This window comes from Anolis carolinensis, chromosome 3, assembly GCF_035594765.1.
Source record: "Anolis carolinensis isolate JA03-04 chromosome 3, rAnoCar3.1.pri, whole genome shotgun sequence".
NCBI lineage: Eukaryota > Metazoa > Chordata > Lepidosauria > Squamata > Dactyloidae > Anolis > Anolis carolinensis.
Genome location: NC_085843.1, coordinates 139,792,107 through 139,816,591, shown reverse-complemented (window position 1 = coordinate 139,816,591; position 24,485 = coordinate 139,792,107). Strand labels below are relative to the sequence as shown.

General features: G+C 40.9%; 1 protein-coding gene across 13 annotated transcripts in view; it reads right to left on the bottom strand.

Moving 5' to 3' along the window:
* Positions 1–19,612, bottom strand: part of mycbp2 (MYC binding protein 2) — a 207,433-nt gene extending 187,821 nt beyond the window's left edge. For 10 of the 13 annotated variants that reach the window (XM_062975545.1, XM_062975546.1, XM_062975549.1 and 7 more), the window contains exon 1: positions 19,126–19,612. In XM_062975545.1, the coding sequence (XP_062831615.1) occupies positions 19,126–19,445 (320 nt within the window). In that variant the 5' untranslated portion in view covers positions 19,446–19,612. The remainder of the gene's footprint in view (positions 1–19,125) is intronic. The other 3 variants (XM_062975554.1, XM_062975556.1, XM_062975555.1) reach the window with 1 other exon arrangement.
* Positions 19,613–24,485: the final 4,873 nt, after the last annotated feature.

Genomic DNA, 24,485 nt, shown 5'->3' with positions numbered 1-24,485 from the left:
TAGACCTGAATCCAGCTTTATCCTACCTAAACTTGGTCTTCATGATGCTGCAACAAACCTTGGGTTCTTTCAGAAATGGATACGGTGGGAGGATCTATACTGATCACTTATTCCAGGGCCATCACTCTCCCTCAGTCACTGCGGAGGTGTCTGAGACTGACTATCCAGCGGCACCATATAGCCACTATTTACCATGACCAACCGGGTACTTTTTGTCAGAAGAGCCAGGAGCATGACATGGCTCATGTTGGTCCCTTGACACCTGAAATGATGTCAGCCAGGATATCAGAGTGACAAAGGAGGAGAGAGGAATCACCTCCTTCAAATGCCTTGTTGTTCCTGCCACCATCACTCCAGGGAACAAGCAACTGACAAGAGCCATGTTATGCCCACTGGCTGCCATGGTGACAAGAGGAGGGACAGTGGGGGGCATCTTGTGTCTCTGGGCTGCACAAGCCTGGGTAACATGATATGGCTATGCAACCAGTTGCATCCTGTTTCATGAGCATAGAGTCATGGTTTGCGCTAGATTCTCAGGGATAATTAGGAGCAACCAGTGACTTTGGTTAATATGACTAAAGGCTGTGTCAAGTTGGCTTTGGCCTACATTAAACCAAATCAACACTATGAATTATTTAGCCCTCATGGAGTTGATCTACCCATCCTTTGAGATAAGTACTCAATGTAGGTGTGCCCTGTATTAGTGATCAAGTGACTCTGGGACTGTACACAGGTAGAATCCATTCAACTCTTTCTGAAGATAATAGATGATGCCAGAGCTTACTTAGGCTTGGCCCACTAAAATGCATGAATACTTAGGCAACCAACTAGGACTATTTGTTTGGTATGCCATAATAAATTTCTTAATTCTAAAAAGTGTCTCAAGATACTTTTTTTACCACACTATGGCTAATTCCTTAGAAAGTTCATATGTACCCAAATACTGAATGTACACAAATCTACTTTTTGCTCACCTTAACTCCCACCATTGGACAAATGCTAGAGGTAAGTTCAACTTGCATGACAGGATAACATACCCTGTTTCCCCGAAAATAAGACAATGTCTTATATTAATTTTTGCTCCCAAAGATGCGCTAGGTCTTATTTTCAGGGGATGTCTTATTTTTCCATGAAGAATATTCACATTTATTGTTGACCCAAATATGAACAAAGTGTTCCAAGCCATGCTGAACTGCAAAGTTTGCATACATTGTACCACAGAAATAATACTGCAGTAATAATAATAATATGTTATTTATTTATTTCCTTTGACATAAAGTGTGACAAAAATCAGTAGCTCCAAAAAAAGGATTCTAAGAGGCAGCAAGAAACAATCAATTCTGTTACATTTCCTAGGCATGAGCAATATGAACAACCATGCAAGACAAAAATTATTTAGAGTATATTTTGCTGTAGCACAAACAGGGTTATGTTTTATTATAAAACAGCTAGTGGAAGCTATGCTAGTATAGTTGTTCTGTGTTACATTTGACTTATTTTTGCTCTCATATTTATAACATAAGACCTACCTGTTTCATTAAAGAAATTATCTGAAATACTTTTAGTCCATAAAAAATAACCAAACTAACTGGAATTATGATATGTAATGAAAGATTTATTATTCTTCAGCCACAGAGGTTTCTAGTACCATTTCAATTTTATGACAAGTATACCATTGATAATACATATACCCACATGTGATTTGATCAACAAGTCTATATAAATGCATCAAGATGTCAGGTGTATACATTGTCATTTCAGCCAAGAGGCCAAAGATTGTGTAATATCATATAAGTAGTTCTCTCACTAATATGAAAGTTAAATGAACTAAGTAATTCAAACCATGCTCGTATCAACACAACTGTAACAAGTCCAAATTACATTTGCTAAATAACAGGACTTAATGAAGTCTGCACAACTTTCTCCCACATAAGCATACTTAGGATCAGCTTGCTAATCTCTTAATAAATTACTTCTATTATTAGCAGGAGTTATACAAATAGAATCTTAAATTCGGAGTCTTAAACCAGATAGCAGCTAAAAGGAAAGGTTCCTATAGAAATGTAGAAAATAGCCATATGATTTTTTTGTTAAAAAATAAAAATGTAAAGCTTTTTTCCGCCATAGCTAACTTCTCTTGGTCTGATCCCCCAACCCTGATGGAAGTATTATTTAGCCATGTCCTAATCACTGGCAGAAGACACCTCCTTCACCTACACAGCAGATGCCTGGTAAAGTAGGAGCTACAACCATAGCAATACTAAGGAGCTATCAGAAATATGAAACAGCTACAGATTAGTACATCTAGATAACAATTTTATATTCACAATAACTACTTAGTCATGATGGGCATCTCCTGCAGGGGAAGCAGGAGATCCACTTTAACACTGATGGAAGCACAGTTAAACAACATTTCATCAGGTTGGGGGGGGGGCTGAAAAGATGAGGCTAATGATAGCTGAATAGCTGACACAGGATTTCAGCCTTTTATATATGCTTACAACCATCCAGTAAAGTACTTTAAATATATCTGAACACTCCGTGAGTAGGAGGATTAACTGTATTAATCTGCAACTGAGGTCAAACATATCCAAAAAGCACTATACAAATAGACATCTCATAGAAGGTATTATGCATTTCAATTAAAAGGTCATGATCTTTTACAATAAACTAGGAGCAATGAAGACACACTGTGGTCCAAAGCACTCTACAATATAAAGTATAATGTACAAACAAAGCTTGGAACACTCTATGTCTGGACCCAATGTCAAGAGAAAAACAGGATATAAATAAAATCAATCAACAATATTAAATGACATCATTTAGGAAATATATTCATTTCTACTGTTCATTTAAGTTGAAATCATGTAATTACTTGAATTATTGCTAATTTGTAATTTAAACCATTAGTTTCTGGAATAAACCATGGGATTTACAGACAATGGATGGAGGCTATCATTATCCATCCTTGCAGTACATACTGTTCCTGGCACCTTCAAAAGTGCTTTTTTTTAGTATTCAATTTGCCTTCCCTATACCTGTAATTGAACTTGTAATCTGAATACAAAGACAACAACAGAATTGCCTGGAGACGGGAGGAGGTGAAAACATCTGCAAATTGTTGGATTAGAAATGGCTGTGATACTTGACGAACAACCTTCTCTCTTCTTCCTTACAGAAAACAGACCAGTCTGCCTAGCAACAAAACCATGTGATAAATTTTCTCCAATTTTAATGCTTCTTCCACTTTGGCCTTCCTGTTTTACTTAATCCGTCAAAAGAAGACTCACTCACAATAAAAATCTTCTAAAAATAAAAACAAATTCCAAAAGAGTTCTGGTCCCAAACATTTTGGATTAGAGATAGTCAATGTGTACCAGAGCAATTACCACAAATTGTGATTAACTTGTTAACAACAAATTTCACAGAAACACAGACAACTTATGCACCCACAACTGCCTGAGAGGTAGGTGTGTGCAATTCAGTTAAACCCCATTCTGTTTTCAGTATCCAGATTTTGGTGGACCTCCAGATCTGTTTTTTGTGAGTCTCCCAAATTCACTCAGGAAAAAATCCATTGTTCGATCTGGCAACCAAAAAATCCAGGAAGATCCAGCCCACTGGCAGTAATGGGGAACTTATGATGCTCCCCTTTCTCCTTGGACCTCTTCACACACACCGCTGGTGGTGCCCACCCACATCCTGCACCAACCAGGCTTCCTCCTCATCACATGGAGAGAAGCCTAAGCCTCAGTAAGCCGGCTGGGTTCAGGTTTTAAGGAAGACCTGCCTATTTCTCCCTTCAAGCCTCAAGCTGGCTGGGTTCGGGTATTAAGGGAGACTTGGCTATTTCTCCCTCCACTTTCCCTTCTTTCCTCAGCCTGAATTTCACGTTGCCAGAGGTGACCCACACCATCCTGGTTTCCCCTTCATCATATGGGTGGGAGCTTCTTTAAGCCGGCTCAACACATCTTTCCTTATGGAAAGACAGGAAGCCTCCCATCCTTTCTGGGATCATTTCTCCTTAGATCCTTCAATAAGACCTGGATTAAGAAGCCATCTTTTCTGGGATTGTCTGCCCTCAATACCCTTTTAATGAAGCTGAGTTAAGGGAGGCATCCTTTTTAAAGGTTTATTTCAGTGGATGCCACAGCACCTGAAGGAGCATTAGCCATTCTTAAAAAAAGATATAAATTACCTCCTCATTTTATGGTGGCTTTAGAAATGGTAAGATACATCCTCTATCCCACATTTGAAGCTTGCCCCGTGTGAAGGGCATCATTGGTGGCAGTTCCTTAAGTTTGTAGAAAGTAAACTGCTTATTTATTGCTATTTGAGTCAATAAGCAATCCAAGCCATGCAGAGCTGCACTGAGAATTTAGATCATCGATCTGTCTTTCTCAAGCCTGCTCACAACAGAAAAATGGAATCCCAGCTTGGCTAAAAGACACACCATGACTTCCATCTGTTCTGATTGGCTCAACAAGCAGGGCTCATAGGTAAACCCTGTGCAGGTGCATAGCTGCCTCTCCAAGCTCCATATGTGGCCAAAAGAAACAGAAAGCAGTTGTTTTGGGCAGCTACGTGGTCTGTAACAGCTGGGAAAGAATGGCAGTGGAGCCTGTGCCATTAAGGCTGGCCGAAACGGCCTAACCAGCCAGAGCCTTTTCTAAATACAAAAACATGCGCAACCCTCCTGAACAGGTCAAGCAAGCACATTTCTGCTGCTATTCTATGTCACTGCCTCTATTTTCCAGTATCAATAGAGTAAATTCTTCTTGATGTCCCAGGTCCCATCTACACTGCCATATAATGCAGTTTCAGAATGCAGTTTTACTGCATTTTATGGCAGTGCAAATAGAGCCCCAGATATGTGAAAACCATCTTGCTAGCTTTATTACAATACAAAGTCCACGTTATTGCAACATTATGCACTAATGAAGAAGTCCACTCTTTTTTAGCACTTTATTTTTACTAATTTATGTACCACCTTTCTCCTTGCACAGGACCTAAATTGGCTTGTAAGTTAAAAGCAAAAGTATTTCTTAAAGCCCAAAATGCAGCTATTAACATATCTAAAAGAGCTCAGAGAGAACTTCTGGTTTGTTTCTTTTCAGTCTGTCAACAAGTCTGATATTTCTTAGCTAACCCTATTGCCAGTGTACTGGAAAAATTTTCAGCTTCTATATTTTATCCAGAGTCCTAAAAATGTAGGCTGGCATCTGGTTCACTAGTTAAAAGCTCATTAATTGAACTTACTATCTCATAAAATATGGGATTCATGGTTACAGTTGCTAATGGCATCACACACACACACCCAAACTACATTTTCAGTCAGGGAAACCTCCAACTGAGTTTCCAAAGTACTATGGATTGTGGTGCTGGAAAATGACATATGCAATGCTGCTCTCACTAAGAAATACAGTTGTGACAGGATGCTGTAGGATCTTCCCAGCTGCCTGTTTTCAAAGGGCTAAAAGACCAAATGAGCTCTGCAGACCTCAGTTTCTCAGTGCCCTGATCTTCCCTGGCACAAAAGGTCTTCAGCTGGAGTATTCCCTTGCTGAAAAGGTAATGCTTGCTGATGTAGCTCTGTCCCTGTAGTTTCATCTAATGTTACAGGATCACATCTGTAGTGCTAGTTTGTCAGTCATTATTTGGGCCAGGTTTTAAGCTGCTGGGTCTAACTTCTCACAAAGATTACCCTTCCTGTGAACAGTGGTGATCTAAAGCAGGCATGAGAAGAAATGTACTTCCTCCACAATAAACTATGGTAAAAAAAAGAAAAAGATTGGAGTTATTAGATGTGTTTGTGTGTGAAAAGACTATGAGCGCCAATGAGCTTTGGTACTCAGAGAAAATTCGTTGGCTCAGAATTTGTTCATTGTATGCCTTCTACATTAATCTCTAGTAGAGTTTAATTAAAATAAATGAAAGAAATAAATGAAAGAAACCCGGTCTGCCCACTCCAGACTGAAGATACTTGCCTAAGACTTTCCATTAAAGTTGATCCCTGTTGAAGTAAAAGTTCACATTGCTTGCAAACCTCTGTGGGAGTCATTTGCAGTTATAATGACCCCCAAATTTGAACTGGTATGCCTTGTACACACACATTATATATGTGAATGGGAAAACAAGTTGTTTAAAAACATAGTTTTATAATAGGATTTTAAAAACACGTATGCTGTGATTGACTCCCATTATCATTTCTGGATCTAAGGAAAGTGAGCAATTTATGAACAGAATGTATTTTAGAAATAAAAATTCACAATCTATTATGAAAACAAGCAAAACATTGTATTTTTTGTTTACTGTATCACTGCTCAAGAAAATGAAAGAAAAATTCAGAGTTAAACACTGGTAAACTTTTAAGGAATCTTTTGTTATCTATCTGCTTGAACGGACCATCAGCTCTTAGTGCCCGAACCATCCCCATGAGTTGGAAAAATTAATCCTCAGAGAAATTGAACTTTACAAACCTGCTTTATAGATGTTTGTAGGAAAGTAGTAAATGTGATGATAATGAAGCTAAAATGAGGTGGAACAAAAGTAGACTGTCCTGTACAAATTAACTAATGGAAAGCTGTCCTATCTTCAACATATAAAACTGATTTAGACATAAAACCACATTTGGCACAGGATTATATTGGGCATAGCTACACTTATTTAGAAAAACACTGTCTACTTCTGCTATTGTCAATATAATGCTTCCTTGTGGCATGCACAGTGTGCACATTTAGCAGTTACTTCTTTGTTGGTTGGAAGTGTTAAAGCATATTAAATTTGCATTAAGAAAATATTGGTATTTGTAGATCACTGCTGTGATATGAAATTGAATTGAGTCACCTCTGTTGGATCTTATGTATATCAAAATCTTATCAAAAAACGAACCACCCCATTCTCTGAATAAAGTGGTGAAAGGCAAAAGCTTAATCCATGCCAGAAAAACCTAAAAGAAGCACCAATCCATGTCTATTATCTCAGCCCTCCTTTGAGGGGAAGCTTCCAAAAGCCACCAAAGCATTCCAAAAGGTCAGAAGTAGTGTCATGGTGGAAAAGGTCTTTTGTTAGGTACTCCCACAATGAAGTAAGCTCTTGCCTTTTGCTACTCTACTCAGGAAAGGGTCCCTCTTTTGACATAAGTGAAGGTAAAATACTGACATTGCTAAGCAGATACATTGACCCAGGTTTTTTCAGTCAATTGTTTTACTAATATTTATAAACTTAAACATAAGTATACAAAATAATTTCAACAATGCCACAAACTACTACTTTACAATGTTGCATTTATCTTGAAATTAAATATTTGAGGCTTTGGGAAGGAAAAGAAAACAGAAGAAAAATCTTTCCTTAATTTTTCCACCCCCCTCCCCTCAAAGTAATCATATCTCTGTTAATAATTCTACATTTCAAAAATTGTAATACATTTTAAGCATGGATTAAGTTTACATGGAATCAATTTGAAGCCCCCATTAGTGAGCTACCATTTAAAAAGTACTAGTAGGCAACTTTTATAACACTGAACACATATTGGATTGAATCCAGATATTCACTGAACAGAATTCTGCTCAGGAGATGCTCCTGCCAAATTATTACTTTTTATTTATTTATATCCACCATTCTCAGAGCCCTTACAAACAGCTTACAAATGATAAAATTGATACAGCTAGAATGTAGATAGTTAAATTACCAATAGAAAGAACATTTAAAATATGCCTGTAAAACAAACAATATTCACACAATATAGACACCGTCAAAAGGCCATTTTTATTATTTCTTCCTTCCCACTGCAGCTCGAGATGTAGGTTCTCAAGAAGAAAGATTCTTAAGCTTTTTCAAATTGCAACCCCTTTTTACCCGAGAAATGTTTACACAATCCCAAGTATATAAAGGACGGCGGGAGGGTGGAAGAGAAGTGAGAGAGACACATGTACACACAAGAGAGTAAGGTTGGCAGAGAGATGCGAGGGGAAGGAGAGAAGAGAGACAAGTGGAAGAGAGAACGGAAAGCACTGGGAGAGAGTGGGAGAGAAGGGAGAGAAAGGTACGCATACATAGGAAAGGTGACTTCAACATACAGTTATGGGTCCCAACTCATGCTTTAAGAAGTTCTGCCCTAGAACAGCAGTTCCTAAACTGGGTTCTACAGAACCCTTGGGTTCTGCAAAAGCATTGTAGGGAATTTGCAAAAAAATTAGGAGGAAGTCGGATGCTGCCCAGATATACGTACTCAGCTGATGAACATAAAGTTCAATTTCAAAACTATCGTAAATACAAAAATGAAACAATCTCATTCATTCCTTTAAGTGTGAATCCAATATTTTCCTGTATCAAAATAAAGTTTCGTAGTTATACTTAAAATGTTTTCTCTTTACTTCCAAACTCAAGCAATATGAGTAGATGAAAGAAGGAAGAATTTTGTGGATACCGAATTAGGGTTCCGTGGGGAAAAGGGACATAGTTAGTCTTTGGCAGGGAGGGAGAGTTTTCTGAAGCGTTCCAGGACTGAAAAAGTTTAGAAACCATTTCTCTAGAACAGTGGTCCCCATCTGGGGTCCCCCGATGTTTTTGGTCTTCAACTCCCAGAAATCCTAACAGCTGGTAAACTGGCTGGGATTTCTGGGAGTTATAGGCGAAAAACATCTGGGGACCCTAGGTTCAGAACCACTGCTCTAGAACTCTTGGGGATCCATAAGAACCTTTTGCAGCTGAAAAGGGTTGAGAAACCTTGTATACAAATTACAGCCAACTAAGGTTGCCTTATTACATATTATAAACATCTTTGCAAGAGCAGGAAGGCAGGAGGGAGCCGGAAAATAAAAAAATACTTTGAATAAAATACAGGTTAACTTACAGATGGGAAAAAAAATTGTAAATACCAAAAAATTGCAATTGCTTGCTGGTAAATTATTCTAAAGAAAATCTAAATTAAAAAATCTTAACACAGAATTTTTAAAATTAAAAATAAATCTATTATGCACTGGCACAATATACATATATTAATGTTCCACACACAGGCAGTTCCCAAGTTACAAATAAGATGGGTTCTGTAGGTTTGTTCTTAAGTTGAATTTATATGAAAATTGGACCAGGTAAATTTTTAAGTGGAATTCCACCCATAGATACACACACACACACACAAACTTTTGATAGCATAGGTACAAGGGTTTCCCAACATTAAGTCTACTCGTTTCCAACTCTGTTGGTTGGTGCTCATCTCCATTTCTAAGCTTAAGAGCCAACATTGTCCATAGACACCTCCAAGGTCATATGGCCGGCATGGAGCGCAGTTACCTTCCTGCCAGAGCAGTATCTATTGATCTACTCACATTTGTGTGTTTTCAAATTGCTAGGTTGGCAGAAGCTGGGGCTAACAGTGGGAGCGCACCCCACACCCTGATTCGAACCGCTGTTCTTTCAGTCTGCAATGTCAGCAGCTCAGCAGTTTAACCTGTGGCGCCACTAGGGACTCCACAGGGAAGAGTTAATACCCCTGCAGTGTTTGTTTTGCTGCCAGTTCAGAAGATTTCACCTCATTTTCTGTCCCTGTGGATTTTGGGGGGAAAATGGCTTGTTGTGGAAATAAGGATTGGTGAGAAAGCTTCAGTGGAGACATCTTTTATCCATGATAACTTTTTCAGGAGCGAATTTCCCTTCTGAGAGGCATATTTCTCTCACTTCCTGTTGTCTCAATCCTGTTCTTAACTATAAGTCAGATGTTTGTAACTTGGGAACTGCTTGTACAAGTTAGCATTTGTAGTTTTACACTACACAAATAATAGAATACATGATAAAATGTTGTTCTGGGTGTGAGGATAACATTCAGAGTTAACAACCCAAGAGTAATATGCAGATTTTTCAATAGGATTACACTTAACAATTCCTATGTCAAATCATCATGAGCATCCAACTTTAATCATGCTAGAAAAACCTTAAACTATTATTATGGAAACAGAAAAACCAGAATACAGTACTATGATGTTCTAGAGCAAGGATCCTCAAACAGCAACTCTCCAGCTGTCTGGGCCTCCAACTTCCAAAATTCCTGAACATTGAACAAGCTGGCTAGGGCTTCTGGGAGTAGGAGGCCCAGATAGCTGGAGAGCTGCAGTTTGAGGATGCTTATTCTAGAGTATCATAGTCATTGAATTGATGGCAAGGAATTTTACTGCCCAGCAGTTAAGGAAAATATAAAATGACAATTTTAGCCATGCCGCTGGGCCTGTGCCAAGCGAAGCAACAAAGCCATATTATTTTCAAGAATGTAACTCTACTGTCTAGACCAGGGGTCCTCAAACTTTTTAAGCCGAGGGCCGGTCCACAATCCTTCTGACTGTTGAGGGGCCGGATTATCATTTGAAAAAAAATACAAACAAATTCCGATGCACACTGCTTATGTCTTATTTGTAGTGCAAAAACAACAACAACAACAAGAACAATGAAAGAACAATACAATATTTAAAAATAAAAACAATTTTAACCAACATACATTTATCAGGATTTCAATGGGAAGTGTGGTCCTGCTTCTGGCCAATAAGATAGTCAAGTTAATTAGGGTTGTTGTTGTTGTTGTTGTGTGCCTTCAAGTCATTTCAGACTTTGTGTGAGCCTAAGTCTAAAATTTATTTATTATTTATTTACTGCATTTATTTACTACATTTGTATCACACCCTTCTCACCCTAAAGGGGACTCAGAGTGGCTTACAAATTATATGCACATACAATATATTATATTATTAGCATAGCACAATATTAGCATTATATATTACTATATTGAACTATACTACTATACTGTAATATTATTAGTAATATTATATGTAATATAGAATATATAATAAATATTATTATATGGTATTATTATTAGTGTTATATTGTATTACATTATAATATTATTATCAATATTATATGTATACACAATATATTATATTATAAAACTGAGGGCGGGGGCCAGGTAAATGACCTCGGAGGGCCGCATCCGGCCCCCAGGCCTTAGTTTGGGGACCCCTGGTCTAGACCTTTGAAAGTAACATGACTTTGTTATGCGGTTACCCATTTTCATATACCATCATATTGGAGTCTCATGGAGATGCAGCCAATCGTGGCCTTCCAACAAGTCAGATACTTGCCAACTGCTTACAAAAATGCTATTGCTCCTCATATTTTAGATTTAGACTAGGAAACATGAAACACAGACTCATAGAGTTAGAAGCGACCACAAGGGTTATCCAATCTAATCCTGCTATGGCGGAACACACACAGCACTCCCGATAGATGGCCATCCAGCCTTTGTTTAAAAACCTCCAGAGAAGGAAACTACCACTCTCCCAGGAAGCATATTCCACATGTCTACAGCAATGATGTCAGATCACATAATGAACCTGTATGACAGAATATAGTATAAAAGTTCGACAAGTGGAACCATGCCATGTCTCTTCTGTCAATCACAGCTCCAAATTTATTATTCAGCTTCTGAACACATGCACACACCATTCCGTGGCTGGTGCAAAGTAGAAGGAGAAAGATCTGTCCCCACATCCAAAAACAAACCAATAAAATAATCCACTAAACTTGCCAGGGTCCTCCAAAAATCTCAGGTTCCAGCGACATAGTCAGACACTTTCCAATTACCACACACTTCTCCACCAGCCATTGAATGGCAGTGAGGAAGTGCAATGGCTAAATGGTGAGCTGGGGCAGGGGAGCTCTGGTTATTGCAAAGAAAGTGAGATAATACCAAACTCTGTAACAACGGAAATAAAATTAAAAATGTGCAGTTATATGATCAAAAAGGTACCCTATATTGTTTAAGGCTTTAAAATAGTAAAAAAAAATCAACCCAAAAAACCTGAGTTAACTTATTTATGGGTCAATGTAAGTACTGTACCTTAACTCTTAGCAAAAATAAAAAAGGGGGGGGGGGAACCAACCACTTCTCTGAGTAAGTGGTTGTCCAAGCTTTTAAGCAGCAAGCATAGCAGTGCAATTACTAAGAATGGATGTCCATGTCAATTAGAATTAGATTCCCATCCCCCCCTTTTAATGCCAGATCTGTAATTCCAATATCTTTAGTATTATTTGGGGATTCTGTGAATTTCACCTTCCCTAATATCAGCTGCTGGAACAGCTTGGCTTCAGCAAATCAAGAGTAATCTAAGGGCACAGAGAAGTCTGGTACTTGTAGCTCATTCTCTAAAAGTGAACAACTTGTCAAAGGCACAGGACTGAAATGGCATTTTTTGTTTAAAACAAAATGAGTAAATCACATCTTCTCACAAGGATCATTCCATGAAGAAAAGCATTTTTATTCCATAATTCTCAATTGCAAGGAAAAAAAAACTTAGCTCATCAGCATATATTCAAAACAACTCCAACGTATCACATCAGATTTCCAAGAAAGTGAATATTATTAATACTATGTGTAGTCCAATCATGTGCATCAGTGTTTCTCAATCTCTGGTCCTTGAGGTGTTTCAAACTTCAACTACAAAATGTTTCAGATGTCTTGGACAATTATCAGGGATCATGCAAGCTAAAGTCCAAAACACCTGGAAGACCACTGTTTGGGTAGTATTGCTGTACACAATTAGACATACCCATCAACACAGACAGAAATTGGTCTGGTAGCTTCTACTTCCAGATCTTTAATAGAACTGTGATTTTTAAAATAAAGAATGTGGGTCATGAAACCCAAAGGCTGTACAGGTCAAATTTAATAAGCTAATAAGCATGTAGAGTTCTTTAATAATCCACTGATAGTTTATAAATAATGTCCCAACCAAAATGTGATTATAAAAAGTCAAGTATCTACTTGGATTCAATTTCGTCCTAAATTATCAACTCTTTGCATGTAAAAGAGCAGCATCTCACTGTTTGTTTCCAAAGTCTAAACACATCCTCACATTTCTTGCTTTGTGTGCACTCTTGGTATCTCCTTATCTGTCTTCTCCCATTGTCAACAGAAAAATAAATAAGATCTTTAAAAGTGACACGCATATCTATAAGTCTATATTAAAAACCATCAACTTCAACCTAATAGAAAACAGTGTCACCAATTATCTCATCTTTTTCTGGGGGTCAAATGAATAAAAATTACCATCAGTCATTTTAACTGAAATATGCTAATATTTTAACTGTGATTTTAGATTTTCTGGTTATGTGACGATACCAACATAATTGTAAATGAGATAATTATGTTCTCGTAATAAAGAAGAATGCCCATTCCCTTTTGCCCACTCTGAAAATATGGCATCTTCCCACTGACAATGGGACAGGCCAAAAAACTCACAGCCACCCAGACAGGCATATACTTCAGTGAAACGTCCCTACAAGTTCAATATGTTTGTAAATTCAGATATCATATTCACTTCTGTCCATTTAGTTGCCAGGTGCCTATCTCACAGAGGGTTGATAATAAAGTAACTTCTTTCCTCCAGTGGATTGAACACAATCCACGCTTATCAGCAAAACTGATCTACTCTGTCAAAATTCAGGCTGGTTTCACAGTCTACTTCAACATTTGACACATATCCCTACCAAAAAAAAAAAAAACCTGTAGAGAAAGCCTTAGGCATCATGTTTGAATTCTGGCAAATCGTCAATTACATCAAAGATGTAATTTTTTCAATTAAGAATTATCCAACATTAAGGCCAGTCCTCTTCCCCCCTTAGTTTGCATGCATTACACTGACATATGGAAGGTCCAGGAGAATGATGACAGTGTAACTATTTTGATGCCAAACATGAAATAAATTGCATACTGACTTACCCTGCTTGGAACCCGCAAGACATTCAGCAAACAAAAACAATACTGTATTTTATAGAAATATGTTTTAATGTGTATCTTTTATAGAACTACATTTTAATATGTGTTTATAGAATGTTTTCAATGTTTATGTGTTTTGACTGTGCTGTGACCCGCCTCGAGCCATAAGGAGATGGGTAAGAAATAAAATTAAAATAATAATAATCATCATCATCATTATGCTAACTCTAATGTGCCTTGTTATCTTTCATGTTTACAAAGTAATATAGCAATCCATACCTGAGCTACCTTCAGGTAAAGAGAAAGAAACAGCTTTCCATTTTAGACAACCAAGAAAGTAATAAGCTATCTATCAGTACCTGGTTGTGTATCGGGGCCGTAGAAGCACAGCGGGTTAAACTGCTAGCTGCAGGAAATCTGTCAACCGGAAGATTGGCAGTTCAAAGCTTCTGCCAACCTAGCAGTTTGAAAACATGCAATGCGAGTAGATCAATAGGTACTGCCTCGGCAGGAAGGTAAAAGGTTGCCCCATGCAAATATGCAAAAACATGCCAGCAATAGATCAGAGATATCTATGGATAACAGGCTCCTAGGCATGGAAGGATGGAACAAGAGCACCTCCCCATGGCTAGAAGTTGAGCATCTCCTCCAGACGCCAGAGATGAAAAAAGGGGGAAGATCTTTGCCTCTGTCTGTATGATTGCATGTCGTTGTGTAAAGGGCATTGAATGTTTGCCTCATATGTCTTCTGTAATCTGCTCTGAGTCCCTCCAGGGAGACAGAGCGGAATATAAATAAAATGTATTATTATTATTATTACTCCTGTGAGATGTCTAAGACTCCTCTCCCTAATTGGATGCACTCACGATTGAGCTGGAATCTCAGATACAGTAAAATCTCATAGTACAATAAGCTCCCAATCCTTATTCTCAGGCCCTTTCTATGCCGCCTTAAAATCCAAATTATGAAAGCAGATAATCTACATTATCTGCTTTGAACTGGATAATATGAGTCTACACTGCCATATAATCCAGTTCAAAGCAGATGTGGATTTTATATGGCAGTGTATATGAGGCCTCACTTATATAGGATTGAATGCAATGGGATTTACTTCTGAGGAGGCGTTGTGCCCATCAGAAGCAAAGTTAATCACAACAGCACAGCCACAAGGGAGCATGATCTCACTGTCCCTGCGAATTCTCATTGGAAACTGGTGGACAATAAAAATGGAGAAGAGACAAGGGGGTGTGTGTTTTGTTTTGCGCATCTTGCTTTTGCTTTGCCTTCTCTGCCCCTTCCTTTTCATTGGAAGATTTTGGAAGGTGTGCAGTGTTCTGCAACAAACCATATTTGGCATCATATTCTTAACCAATGTTTTGTGTGTGTTGGACAAAACCATTACAGTGGTCCTGGCTTTCATACCTATCACCTCAGGAGATAAAATGTGAAAATGCCTCACAAATAGGCTGAAAACATATGTTATTTGTCATTTATTCTCGAACACGGTAGCCCACACTCCCATTACATCTCGAATAGACTACTGCAACGTACTCTACGCGGCATTGCCTGTGAAGACTGTTCAGAAGCTTCAAGTAGTCCAACAGGTGGCAGCCAAATTGCTCACTGGAGCATACAACTCCCCTGTTGCGTCAGCTCCACTGGCTGCCAGTCTGCTACCGAGCAGAATTCAAAGCGCTGGCTTTGGCCTATAAATCCCTAAACGGTTCCAATCCAGCTTACCTGTCTGAATACAACTCCCTTTATGACCCAGCTAGAACAGTAAATCTGCTGGGGAGGTCCTACTCTCAGTCCCACTGCCTTCGCAGATGTGATTGGTGGGGACAAGCAACAAAGCCTTCTTGTCGACCCTTGGCTGTGGAACTTGATCCCCAGTGAGATTAGATTGGCCCCCTCCCTCTTAGCATTTAAGAAACAATTTAAGACTTGGTTATTCAAGAAAAGCAGTTGATGAATGATGGAAATATGGAAGTGATTAAAGACACTGTGGAATTGGTGCAAGTTCTAAAGCAGTGGTTCCCAACCTTTTTTTTTTTTTTTTACCAGGGACCACTCTCCAACATTACTACCAAAATGGTTATGAATCAGTTTTTGGTCTACTTTAGATTCAGTTTAGTTATTTAGGGTGCTGATTCAGAAAATTGCATTGGATAGACCACATCAAGTCACGTTATTTTCAAGAACGCGACTCTAATGCCTAGACCTTTGAAAGTAACATGACTTTGTTATGCGGTTACCCATTTTCATATACCATCATATTGGGGTCTCATGGAGATGCAGCCAATCGTGGCCTTCCAACAAGTCAGATACGTGCTGATTCATAAAATTGCATTGGATAGACCATATCAGCTCTAGTTTCTGAGCCATCCAGTAGTCGCCATCTGCTTACCCACAGAAAACCATATTTAATAATCTAGAGCTGATGTGGTATATCCAAAGAAATGTTTTGAATCAACACCCCAAATAACCCCAGGAACGGGCCTAAAAACAAAGACACCAAGACACCCCCGCTTCCAGGCATCACATGGAATGGCTTTGCTCAGGGGAGGAGCTACAGTCAGGAGGCTTGTTGTCCCTCCTTTCATGGATAGCCAGCCTCTCCCCTCCCAACATCCTCATTGCCTCTGCACTATAAGAGGTTTCGTGAGACCAGTCGCTCTCGTTGCAACATTGTAGAAGCGGTGAGGCTACGGACCATATTTTATTTATTTATTTACAGCATTTATATTCTGCCCTTCTCACCCCGAAGGGGACTCAGGGCAGATCACATTGCACATATAAAGGCAAACATTCAATGCCATAACATAGAACAGAAACAGAGACAAGACGCAGGCACAGGCTGGCCTCGAACTCATGACTTCTTGGTCAGAGTGATTTGTTGCAGCTGGCTTGCTATCCAGCCTGCGCCACAGCCCGGCCTGTTTTAGTTCTTGGGGACCACATGTTGGGAACCACTGAGGTAAAGAAAGAGAAAGAACTTTCTATTCTAGACAACTAAGAAAGTAATAAGCTCTCTATCAGTACCTGGCCGTGAGATGTTCCTGTGAGATGTCCAAGGCACCTTTTACTAATTGGATGCACTCATGATTAAGCTGGCTTCTCAGATACAGTAAAATCTCATAGTACAATAAGCTCCCAATCCTTATTCTCAGGCCCCTTCTACATCGCCTTATAATCCAAATTATGAAAGCAGATAATCCACATTATCTGCTTGAACTGGGTAATATGAGTCTACACTGCCATATAATCCAGTTCAAAGCAGATGTGGATTTTATATGGCAGTGTAAATGAGGCCTCACTTACATAGGACTGAATAGAGGCGTGTGCCCATCAGAGACAAATTTATTTATTTATTTACTATATATATACCCCGCCTTTCTCAACTCCGAAGGAGATTCAAGGCGGCTTTACAATAGGCAACTATTCAATGTCTTAGAACAGTGGTTCTCAAACTGTGGGTCCTCAGATGCTTTGGCCTTCAATTCCCAGAAATCCTAACAGCTCGTAAACTGGCTGGGATTTCTGGGAGTTATAGGCCAAAACACCTTGGGGGGGGGGGGCATATAGGTTGAGAACCACTGCCTTACAACAACGTACAATTAGAAAAAAAAATTCAAAATACAATGTAAAACACATTAAGACATTTAAAAACATTACATTCACTATTAACCACAGTATCCGCAATCGTAATCCGGGCCATTCTTGTAGTCATTGTACATCATTCCATATCCATGTATTGCACTACAATTATTCTCTCCGAAGGCTTGATCCCAAAGTCATGTTTTCACTCTTTTTCGGAAGGACAGGAGGGAGGGGGGTGATCTAATATCCCTGGGGAGGGAGTTCCACAACTGAGGGGACACCACTGAGAAGGCCCTGTCTCTCGCCCGGCCAGTCGCACCTGCGAAGGAGGGCCTCCCCAGATGATCTTAAACTCCAAGGTGGTTCATAGGGGGAGATGCGTTCGGACAGGTAAGCTGGGTTGGAACAGTTTAGAGCATTATAGACTATATTATTATTATTATTATTTATACCCCAGTTTATCTCTCTTGAAGGAGACTCAAAGTGGCTTACAATTAAAAGTATGACCACATAATTTAAAATATATAAATATGCAAACATTAAAACAGATTTGAACATAGCAGTATTAAAATTCAGTTAAAATCCATTGAAACCTATTCAAAGCTAAAAATCATAGCACCCCCTGACTTGCTCTTAAAAACCTTCTCCTTTAAAAGCCTGTCTGAATAAGAAGGTTTTAGCCTGCCACTGGAAGAACAGCACGGAGGGGGCATTCTGGCTTTCCTGAGCAGGAAGTTCCAGGGTTGAGGGGCAGCCACCGAGAAGGAAGGCCCACTCTCTTGTTCCCACCAACTGAGCTTGAGATGGAAGAGGGACCAAGAGGTTTCTGGCAGGTTTCTACATGGGGATGTGGTCAGCCAAATAGGCTGGACCTGAAACATCTAGAGCAGTGGTTCTCAATATGTGGGTCCCCAGATGTTTTGGCCTTCAACTCCCAGAAATCCTAACAGCTGGTAAACTGGCTGGGATTTCTAGGTTGTAGGCAGGGCCTTTTTTTAAGCGAATCATGAACAGTAGTTCCATAATGCAAAATAATTTAGAAGTTAGGCTCCATTGATAAACTTCAGTGGAAACTCAAGACAGATAAACTTCAATGGACACTCATGGGATTAATCAGTAAAAATTCATGAGTAAACCAGGATTTTTTTAAGCCTGAAAATTTTCGGGGGGGGGGGGAGTAAACACCTAACACACACACACACTACAGCCCTAGCTGTAGGCCAAAACACCTGAGGACCCACAGGTTGAGAACCATTGCTCTGGTAAACTGGAAGGGATTTTTGGGAGTTGTAGGCCAAAATACCTGGGGACCCACAGGTTGAGAACCAGCAATTTGAATTGTGCCCAGAAACATTCTAAAGCCAGCAGTTTGAATTGTGCAAAGTTCATCACAACAGCACAGCACCGAGCATGATTTCACTGTCCCTGCGGATTCTTAATGGAAACCGGTGGATTGGAGCTGGATTTTATTTTAAAGGACAATAAAAGTAAGTGCAGAAGAGACAGTGGGGGGGGGGGGGGGTGAAGGAAGAAGGCGTTCTTCTCTGGATGCTGGGAAAGTGGGGGGGGGGCGGTTCTGTGAAGGATGCAGCCCGGGCTCCTCCCGCCAGGTGAGTCAGGCGGAGGGGCAGGAAGCGACACCTGCAACCGCCCGGATGTTCCTGGCGGGGCGTGTGCGCAGCAGCAGAAGCAGCAGCAATAGCAGCATCCTTCTCATGGCCCTCCTCCTCCTCCTCCTCCCGGGTGGTTATTGTTCTCCCTACCTGCCCGGGTGCCCGGCCTGGTCCCGCTCGCTCAGCGCCGCCGCGGTGTAAATCCTCCGGTAGCGCTCGGCCAGGGCCCGGCCCGAGAGCAGCAGCTGGTAGCGCGCCCGGCAGGCGCCCCCACCACCGCTGCTGCCAGTGGCGCCCCCGGCCGGGGAGGCCAGCCCCGACGAGCCCGGCGGCGCCTGAGGGAGGAGCGCGGCCAAGGCACTCTCCCCGGGCCCCATGGCCACGCTGGGCGGGTGCTGCGGGTGCTGCTGGCCGGTGCCGCTCGGGAAGAGGAAGAAGCCGCCAGGCTCGTCGGAGGCGGCCGCGCTCATGGCCTCCTCCTCACGCTCCTCCCCTCAGCGCCTCAGCGGCCCTGCCTCTACCTCAGCCTCAACCGCCGCCATTGGGGCTCCCGCAGCCAACAGACACAAGCAGTCCACCCGGCCGGCAGCGCCAAACTGACTGACTGACTTGCGGGGATGACTGGCAGGCGCCCGGCCCCGCCCTCTCGGCCTGGTGCGCGCGCGAGGGGAGGGAGGGAGGAATTGTAGCCCGAGAGCGGTGATTGGTCGGCAGTAGAGCGTTCGCTGTAGGCCGGGCACGCGCGCTCTCTCTTTTTTCTTCCCCGCCTCTTCCCCTTTCGGCCACCCCGCCTCCTTTATCACTTTGCCCTCCTCTTCCGTGTGTCAAAGCGCTGACACTTAGTCGGGACTGCGCCTGCGCGAAGTCTCCCTTTTGTATTGCCCCACCCTCTCCTGTCAGAGACGAAGCGCATGCGTAGAAATGCGCCTGGGCTGGGTTGGAGAAGTGGGCTCTCTTTCTCCCGCAGTCTCCCATTCATTCTCTCTCCATTTGTTTGTGTTTGTGTGTGTGTTTGTTTGCTTGCAGGGGATTGGGCTGCACCTGCTTCTGAAAGCCTATGATCTCAGAGCAGCACGTGAATCATGACCGCATGAGAAGGAGCGAATTAAGTGCGAGCCTTAGTAATGGCGGTGGTTTGCTATTTCGTTTGCAGCAGATAATAACACAAGCCAACAAGTATTGTTCATCAGTTATACATTTAGGTCATTCTTATAAAGGGGTTTTTTTTTTTTGCGCTGAATTCAGATCTGTTTATTTTTTTTCTCTATCACGTATAGTCCCAGCTTCTGCCAACCTAGCAGTTCGAAAACATGCAAAATGTGAGTAGATCAATAGATACCGCTCCAACGGAAAGGTAATGGCACGCCATGCAGTCATGCCAGCCACATGACCTTGGAGGTGTCTACGGACAATGCTGGCTCTTCAGCTTAGAAATGGAGATGGGCACCAACCCCCAGAGTCGGACATGACTAGACTTAATGTTTGGGGAAATCCTTTACCTGCTATCAGTAATGACTGCTTTTATGTTTTGTACCATATCATATTGTACAGGACTATAATTAATCCTGTATAATGAATTATATGCCTACCTAAATAAGTTGCCTATGTCAACATATTTCAGCCAAGAGTAGGTCTAGAGATGATTGCATCCCTGTTGTGCAATACCCAACGGCCAATAGGAATTCGATTGCATAATAGCTTTTTACTGATGGTGCACGGAGCCCCCAGTGGCGCAATGGGTTAAACCCTTGTGCTGGCAGGACCGCCCACTGACAGGTCGGTGGTTCGAATCCAGGGAGTGATTGAGCTCCCTCTGTCAGCTCTAGCTTACGGTGCGGGGACATGAGAGAAGCCTCCCACAAGGATGGTAAAACATCAAAACATCTGGGCCTCTCCTGGGTAACATCCTTGCAGATGGCTACTTCTCTCAAACCAGAAGCAACTTGCAGTTTCAAGTCACTCCTGACACGAAAAAAGACTGATGGTGCAATGCTGAGTAAGCAGGTATATAACTCACTGCAGACTGGATACTTTACCTTCAGTGTTGTCTTGGACAACATTGAAGTGGCTTTGTGAAAACTTTCTTGATAACCACAGGTCTCCAGCATACAAAGAAGGAATTCAGAATTTGCTTGATGCTTACGAGAAACTGAGTTGTAACATGTCACTGAAAATGCATTTCTTTCTCTCCCACCTGGTATTCTGGCACAACCTGGGGATCACAACCAGACACAGTAAAGACATCTGCCCTCATGCTTTGTTACTCTGCTGCTGAATACACATGCCCAGTGTGGAATACATCTCACCACGTTAAGACAGTGGATGTGGCTCTTAATGAGACATGCTGCATTATCAAAGGATGTCTATGCCCCACACCACTGGAGAAACTATACTGTTTAGCCAGCATTGTACCACCTGAAATCTGCCGGGAAGTAGTACTCAAGCATGAAAGAACCAAGCAGTGACATCTCCGGCCCATCCTCTGTTTCGGATATCAGCCACCACACAAACACCTTAAATCAAGAAATAGTTTTCTAAGATTCACAGAAATACTTGCAGCAACACCTCAGCAAGCAAGAATCCAAAAGTGGCAGGCTAAAACCCAGAACCTCAACCCATGGCTGATACCGAATGAGAGACTTCCTGCTGGGCACACAGAAGACTGGGTGACTTGGAAGGTGCTGAACAGGCTGCACTTTTGCACCACAAGGTGCAGAGCCAACTTTAGGAAATGGGGCCACAAAGTGGACTCCACAACATGCGAGTGTGGAGAAGAGCAAACCACAGACCACCTATTACAATGCAGTCTGAGCCCTGCCACATGCACAATGGAGGACCTTCTTATAGCAACACCAGAGGCACTCAAAAGTGTCCAGATGCTAGTCAAAGGACATTTAGTATAATGCCAAGTTTTTAAAATAATGTTATGTTTTCAAATACTGTACATTACAACTTGTACCCTCGGTTCGCTTCTGACACGATAAATAAAATAACCTGGAATTCTTTCTCTGAAAATCTTGGCATGGTGAGCGATGAGCAGGAAGAACGCTTCCACTATGATATTCAGTTGATGGATCTACACTACCAAAGTTTGTGGAATGCAAGCATGATGAGAGACTACTGCTGGATGTTGTATCATGAAAATCGGGAAATCATGTACACCAGAAAATCATCTGCAAAACATTTCTGATCAAACAGATAACTTAAGCCTACTGACTGGCATTGGAACTGGCAAGGACACTGTTTGGATTGTAATTAATTAATTAGATTCTACTGATATCAGTGCATAAATGCATTAATTATTCAATTAACTTCATCGCAAAAACTACATGTGATAAAGAAAAAATAAACACAGATCTGAATTCAGCGCAAAAACCTCTATAAGAATGACCTAAAATTATATCTGATGAAAAGTACTTATTGGCTTGTATTACACTAATATGAATCGAAATGTGCAGACTTTACAGTAGTCCGTTGTAATGTATCATTCATCATATTTTAAAAAGTTGATGTGATGGGAAAAAATCAAGACATTTAAAATCAGCATTAAAATTAATTTAAGCTTTGCTACCCTCTTTTCTGATTATTACAAAAGTTTGATTTTTTTGGCTTGTGTAATCGGTGATTCTGGATAAGGGCGAGAAAGGCAAGCGGCGCATTGCTAAAACTTGAAGAGGATTCCTGCGGAAGGAGATGGAAGCTGAAGATTGCACAGGATTACACGTTTGGTTATACTTGAATACTACTGAGAAGAATGGTCACTCTTATACAAATGAGAGATCTTGAATAGAGTTCCTATTGAAGCCTTCCTCTGTGGTTGGTCTAATAAGGGCCCTGGAGCACAGAAAGGGAAAGGAGTTTGTAGTGGCCCCTCCAGCTTGGTCATTTCTCTGCAGGATCCGGCTGTGTGTGTCCAATTGCCCCCGCCCTTATGCACGGATTCTACATTCAGGGATTCAACTATCCATGTCTTGAAAATACTGCATGCACAACTCAGAAAACAGACCTTGATTTTGCCATCTATATATATAAAAGAGTGATGGCATCAGGGCAGCGGACAAAACAACAAAACTACAGGCTCCCCAACCTCAAAATTTGACAACACAACCCATCATTCACGGCTCTAGGTTGATATAACAAAAAGAAAAGAAAAATAAAGTCCTAATTACAGGGAGAGGAATAATAGTTTTTATCCAATTGCTGCCAGTTTGAAGGCTAAGCTCCGCCCACTTGGTCTCCTAGCAACCTACTCAACCCAAGGGACAGGCACAGTTAGGCCTCAGGCCTCTTCCACAGATTATCAGATTTTAACTGGATTATATGGCAGTGTAGACTCAAGGCCCTTCCACACAGCTATATAACCCATTTATAATCTTATATTATCTGCTTTGAACTGGATTATCTTGACTCCACACTGCCATATAATCCACTTCAGTGTGCATACTAAACATAAAGACAACCATACAACAGACATTCAATACCACCACTACCCCAACAATTTCTCACCAACACCACCAGACAATGCCACAGCAATGCGTGGCCGGGCACAGCTAGTGCTATATATTCATTCTATACTTCGCTATTATATGTATGGATGGATTTTGATATCCACAGGGACCTGGAACCAAACCACAGAAGATACCAAGCACCTAATGTAGGCGCCTTCGATTCCCTGTCTAATTTATGATGGCCTCATGTATTTCATAGGGTTTTCTTAGTCAAAGATTATTCAGAGGTGGTTTTGGCAGTTCCTTCAACCGAAATACAACCTCCAGCACCTGGCATTCATTCATGGCCTCCCATCCAAGCACTAACCAGAGCTGACCCTGCATCATAATTGTGGGATTTATTTTTTAAAGACTGAATCCAGAGACATGAGTGGTATCATTAATTATTCTTTCAAAATCTGTAAGAAAATACATTAATTATGAATTTGGATGCCTAATATTTTAGATTTTACACCTGGTTGCATGCTTGGCCTGATCAATACCAGGAATTTGTGAAGACCAAGCCACAGCACAGCATTGCACTCTTGTGTGAATCAACTTGCCAGAGTATGAGTTCTGAGTTTTGTTTTCATGAGGCTGGACCTGAACTTCATACCAACCAATAGAAACCAGCGGATTTTGTTTGCTCCAGAGGATGTGTCCTAACTATAGCTAAATCTGGATCCAATCCACAGTGACCAACAAAGGACCCTTCTAGTTTGATGAGGTATTGAGGCTCTCAGATTGAGAATTATGAATGCCCCTCCTTAAACTAGAAGTCTAGGGATTATATAAGAGAAATAACTCTTGTCTGTTTGAGAAAAGTGTGAATGTTGCAATTGGCCAGCTTGATTAGCATTGAATGGCCTTTCAGCTTCAAAGCATGGCTGCTTCCTGCCTGGGGGAATCCTTTGTTGGGAGGTGTTAACTGGCCCTGATTGTTTCCTGTCTGGAATTCCCCTTTTTTCTGAGTGTTATTCTTTATTTACATTTCTGAATTTAGAGTTTTTTAATACTGGTATC